The sequence below is a fragment of the Muntiacus reevesi genome, chromosome X (assembly GCF_963930625.1).
Source record: "Muntiacus reevesi chromosome X, mMunRee1.1, whole genome shotgun sequence".
Taxonomy (NCBI): Eukaryota; Metazoa; Chordata; class Mammalia; order Artiodactyla; family Cervidae; genus Muntiacus; species Muntiacus reevesi.
This window is the reverse complement of record NC_089271.1, coordinates 130,425,402-130,430,601: the sequence shown is the minus strand read 5'-3', so window position 1 is coordinate 130,430,601 and position 5,200 is coordinate 130,425,402. Positions and strand designations below refer to the sequence as shown.

General features: G+C 57.4%; 1 protein-coding gene across 1 annotated transcript; it reads left to right on the top strand.

Moving 5' to 3' along the window:
• Positions 1-2,969: 2,969 nt before the first annotated feature.
• SOWAHD (sosondowah ankyrin repeat domain family member D) lies at positions 2,970-4,772 on the top strand. Its single transcript, XM_065916021.1, has one exon. The coding sequence runs from the start codon at positions 3,237-3,239 to the stop codon at positions 4,209-4,211; it is 975 nt and encodes a 324-aa protein (XP_065772093.1). The 5' UTR covers positions 2,970-3,236; the 3' UTR covers positions 4,212-4,772.
• The last annotated feature ends 428 nt before the right edge of the window (positions 4,773-5,200 follow it).

Below are 5,200 nucleotides of genomic sequence, written 5' to 3'. Positions count from 1 at the left end.
GGCTTGATGGCATTTCTTTACTGGAATGATAATCACATTCTTTGTCCACAGACCCTGTCTACTGAAACAGAGATGGGTGCTGTGGTTCTGCTGAATCGTGTATGCAGTTGGTGACCTATACAAAGCACTTGCTAAGTAAAGAGCTGCTAGGGCGGCACCCTGGCCTTGGTCTCTGGCAACAGTTAAGCAAGGACACGTGCATCCTGGGTCTGTGCCTTTGCAGTCACTGAACTGGAACCAGAGATAATGTTACTGCTGATAGGGAAGGGAACTACCTGCTTAGTGGTGAGGAAAATTAATAGCCCAAGCATTCGTCCATCCTGCATTCTCCATGCCGGCATTTTGATTAAAAAAAAATATTGTTGCAGCTGTTTGCATATTCTGGAAGTGTGTGTGGTTTGGTGTTTACAGATTTGAGGTTGTGGAGGGAAGTTCCAGAGCAACGGAAGTAGCTGCTTGTCAGTCAGGGTTCATTTTGAAAATGAAAGCCTGAAAGCTTGGGGCCCACTCTGGGCCTGGTCTCTGAGGAATCAGCAAAGGCCACGAGGTGGCTTTGGTTAGTCAGCTTAGTGAAGCAACCACTTGTTCACGTTTTGCTTCTCTTTCACGAACTGACCAAGTCTATGAGTTGCTTTAGGTGTCCTGCAGATTCAGACTAGGGCAGGGATGTGGGATTGGGTCCCCCACCTCCAGGTTCTGTGGGCAGACACCTCCCCCAACACGGGCGCATACAATGATCCCACCCCCACCCCAGCCACATATATACACACAATTACATTTCCCCAGGCTGCCAAACCAGATGGTGGTTAACATATTTCTCACTCACCTACTAGGTACACAAGGGCAGCACAACAGAGTCATCAAAGAATTTAGTTTGATTGGCATGTCAGAGTTAAGGAAGAGAAATACAACACAGGACAGTCTGTTCTGGCTGCCGAAGGAGTAATACAAATAGGTGGCTGGGGGACTGAGAAGGATCACTCCAGGTAGGGGTAATCAGAGGAGGCTCAGTGGAGAAGGTGGCAACTGAGGCCAACCTTGAAGGGCAGGGGTAGAACTTCACCAAATAGAAGCTATGAAGGGAGGACATTTGGGTTGAGGAGGGTGAGTTCAAGATATGCTCAGGTTAGGACAAGTGCATTCATTTGGCTGGAATTTGGGACTTGTGTGAGTGATTTGTAGTTGATAAGCTTGGTTTGAATGCCACGTCCTCTGTGCCAGAACAAAGGCTATGGTATCACACAGACCTGCTCCTCTACTTCCTTCTGGGTGACCTTGGGCAAGTGGCCTAACCTCTGTGCAAAGGGAGGATAGTAACAATACTTAGCTCTTGAGATCCTTGGGAAGGTTAATAGCATAACACACATAAAGCGTTTGGCAGAGTGGCACATGAAAAAAATGTTCCAAAAATGGACTACAAATGCATAGGCTGTCATGAAGGGAAGCTCCAGATATTTAGGACTGGCCTCAAATATTTGAGGATTAAAGTGGAGAAGCCTCTGGTACCTTCCATCACTGTGAGACCCAGTAGAGTGGCCTGGCTTAGCCTCCCTTTGGCCTAGACTATTGGAACTGTCCCCTGGCTTTCTGCGTCTCCCATAATCATCTTCCTTGGTGATGGTGGTTTAGTCATTAAGTCATGTCCGACTCTTGCGACCCCATGGACTGTACCCCGCCAGGCTCTTCTGTCCATGGGATTCTCCAGGCAAGAACACTGGAGTGGGTTGCCATTTCCTTCTCCGGGGGATCTTCCCAACCCAGGAATCAAACCCAGGTCTCCTGTGTTGCAGGCAGATTCTTTACCAACTGAGCTATGAGGGAAACCCCTAATCATCTTCCTTAAACCTACCTTAATCATAGCTGTGTCCCTCTATGGTTCAAGAACCTTCTATGGCTCACCACTGCTCATCGACTGAACTCCCTAATATGGGGGAGGGTGCGGGAGATGCAAGAACTACCATTTATTGAGAGAAGAAAAGAACAAAGAGGAGGCTAATGTTAGGAGTGAAAAGGTAAAACAACCTCCTCTTTTAAAAGCCCTAAAACAATTAATTCCCAGAAATCAGCAGGTCCTAGAAGAGAGCAGGATACATCTCTGAAGAGGGTAAGGCATTCGTGGCCAACGACTCTGATTCACCTACTTCTTCAAGTCTAGTTGGAAAGGTTAAAGAGGAGATGAGAGCGGAGAGCTGGGTAGGGAGCCCCCGGAGGGGAAGCAGGGTAATATTGTTTAGTCCTGTCCAACTCTTTTGTGACTCCATGGACTGTAGCCCACCGGGCTCTTTTGTCCATGGGACTTCCCAGGCAAGAATACTGGAGGGGGTTGCCATGCCCTCTTCCAGGGGATCTTCCCGATCCATGGATCCAACCCACGTCTCTTACGTCTCCTGCACAGGCAGGCGGATTCTGTACCACTGAGCCATTGGGGAAGCCCTAAGCAGGGGAATAGTCCTCAGTTCCCTGGAAGGGCTCCCGCCTGAACCCTGTCTCGAGTTTCTCTGCAGGAATCCGGGGCAGCTGCGGGAAGGGTCAAGGCACAAAAGCGGAGTGCAAGGGAACCCTAGTCACACAGGGCAGCCAGGCCACCTCCCCGAATGCGAGGCGCGGGACAAAGGCGGCTCAGGGACAAAGTGCACTGAGACTTCTTAGGAGATAAGAGGGAAGGGCGAAGGAAGGGGCGGGGAGCGAGCGCCCACGGAGCCTTAAGGATCACGCTCCCGGAGTCCTCGGCTGGAAGCCGAGCTCAGTTCGCCGGCGAGGGAGTTCCCTGGATCCTCTTCACCCCGGTAGCTGTGGGGATGCAGAGAACCCGGGGTCTGAGGCAGCCGGACGGCTCCGGGCGGCGCTCGGAGCCCGTTTGCAGCCCGCCCCCTCGCCCGCAGCACCGTTGCCCTCGCCCGGCGGGAGGCGGGGCCGCCAGCTCACCTGGCCGTTTGGGGCGGGGCCGCCCGAAACCTGGGGGAACGGAGGCGGCGGCTGCACCCTGGGCGCTGGAGAGGGGCTCGCCCTAGGGGCCGGGCCGGAGCTCCCACCCCTCCGCGTCGCCCCCACCCAGCGCCCGGGCCCTCCCTCGGCTCGCTTGCGCTCTCCCTTCCTCTCCTCCCCTCCTTCGCTCCCTCCCTCCGAGCTCAATTGCTCAAGCCGCTTCCTTCCCCAAAGCCAGCGCCAGTTCCTCTCGGTGGGGCCCGGGAAGGGCAGCCGACGCTAGACATCGGGACCGCCGAGGCGGCCGGACCATGGCCGAGCCCCGAGGGACCGCCAATCCGGCCCTCAAGGCCTCCTTCGCATCAACCAAGCTGAGCCCGAGGAACGCCCCGCAGCCCCGCCCCTCGAGAGTGGACGCCGGCACCCTGGGCAGGTACCGGGGCAACACCACCGCCTCCGGGGAGCCCCCTTTCCTTGGCGCGCTGATGCCCTCGGGAACAGGCTCGGCGCGCCGGCGGGGAGCGCGGCTGGAGCAGCTGGGGCTGCAGGGGGCGGCTCCCGCCGGGTGGTTGTCGGAGGAGCGCCTGGAGGAGCAGTCCCCAGGCGGGCCGAACGGACCGGGCGGTAGCGGGCTGTGCCTGGAGCCCCGGGAGCACGCGTGGATACTGGCGGCCGCCGAAGGCCGCTTTGAGGCGCTGCAGGAGCTGCTGGAAGCCGAGCCGGGGCTGCTGCTGCGGGGCGACCCCATCACGGGCTACTCGGTGCTGCACTGGCTGGCCAAGCACGGGCGCCACGAGGAACTCATCCTAGTGCACGACTTCGCCCAGCGCCAGGGGCTGCGGCTCGACGTGAGCGCCCCGGGTAGCGGCGGCCTCACGCCCCTCCACCTGGCGGCCCTGCAGGGCCACGAGATGGTCATCAAGGTGCTGGTGGGCGCCTTGGGGGCTGACCCCACGCGCCGCGACCACAGCGGCCACCGGGCCTGTCACTACCTGAGGCCCGACGCGCCCTGGAGCCTGCGGGAGCTGTCGGGGGCCGAGGACTGGGAGACGGCAGGCGACCGAGACCGGGACCGTAACAACGCCAACAACAACAGCAGCAGCAGCGGCGGCAGCGCCGCCGCGTGGACACTGAAACGCGCCCCGAGCGCAGTGGGCGCGCAGGTCGTGGAGAAGACTGCTAGAGCGGCGGCGGCGCCAGCCAAGGGGAAAGACTCCGTGGGCAGCCGGGTGGCGCAAATTCAAGGCCTGTTCCGCCATATGTTCCCCTTCTTCCAGGACCGTTGAAGGCGACGGAGACTGGAGAGCGTGGAGGGACCCCGACGCTGCGGCGAGGCCTCTGTCCCGGGTGGTCCCGTGTCCTCCCACCCTCCACCCCCGATTGGGAGGCGCCCGGGACTCGGCTCGAGCCGCAGCCATGGGCGCTGGGCCTGCCAGGAGCAGACCCCTCGGGGTGGTTCTCAGGCACCTGTCGGAGGTCTCCTACTGCACCGGCCAGGAGCCGCTGGAACCAGGCACCAAGCGGTCCTGGTGGCGAGACCCCAAACTACAGGATTTAGGCGTTCGGTGCAGAAGCTCGGGACAAGGAAAGTTATGCTTCCAGTAGCCATTTCTTGGCAGGCAGAAGCTCTGGGTTTATTAAGAAACATTTGTTAGAAGAATGAGATAAGACTGTAAGCCAGTGATCCAGAGGAAGTCTAACTGCAGGCCTGACTTAGCTATTAACAAGTTATTTTGGGGGATGAACCAGCCCTTGTCAACCTGCTCCGGAGACAAGCAGGACTTACCGGTAGGAGACCCTTTCTAATGTATCCCCAGTGACTTCTTTAGCATATTAAATGGAATGTTTTCCTTTCACATGACAAAGCTGTCATTTGAGTGACATTTTTTTTTTCATTAACCACCAAGGGAGAAGGTCACCAACCCGTGGCCGTGAGCTAGCGATCCAGAACAGACTCTGGACCTCACTCTCAGAGAAAATGGCCAAGCTGTGCACCAAAGGAGCTCCTTTCACCTTGGCTCTGAGTAGAGACACACTGTTTACCTGTCTCCCAGGCTCTTTGGCATCTAGGTCTGGCCTCCTGTCAGTCTCAGTCCGGAGGAGCTGTCTGCAGGGAGCTGTGTGTCTGTGTGTGTGCGTGTGTGCGTTTGTTGCTCAGTCCTGTCCAACTCTTTGCAACTCTGTGGACTATAGCCTGCCAGGCTTCTCAGGCCATGGAATCCTCCAGGCCAGAATACTGGAGTGGGTTGCCATTTCCTTCTCCATGAAGGGAGCA

Coding starts and splice junctions, on each gene's coding strand:
- SOWAHD (XM_065916021.1), top strand. CDS start 3,237: ATGGCCGAGCCCCGAGGGACCGCCAATCCGGCCCTCAAGGCCTCCTTC.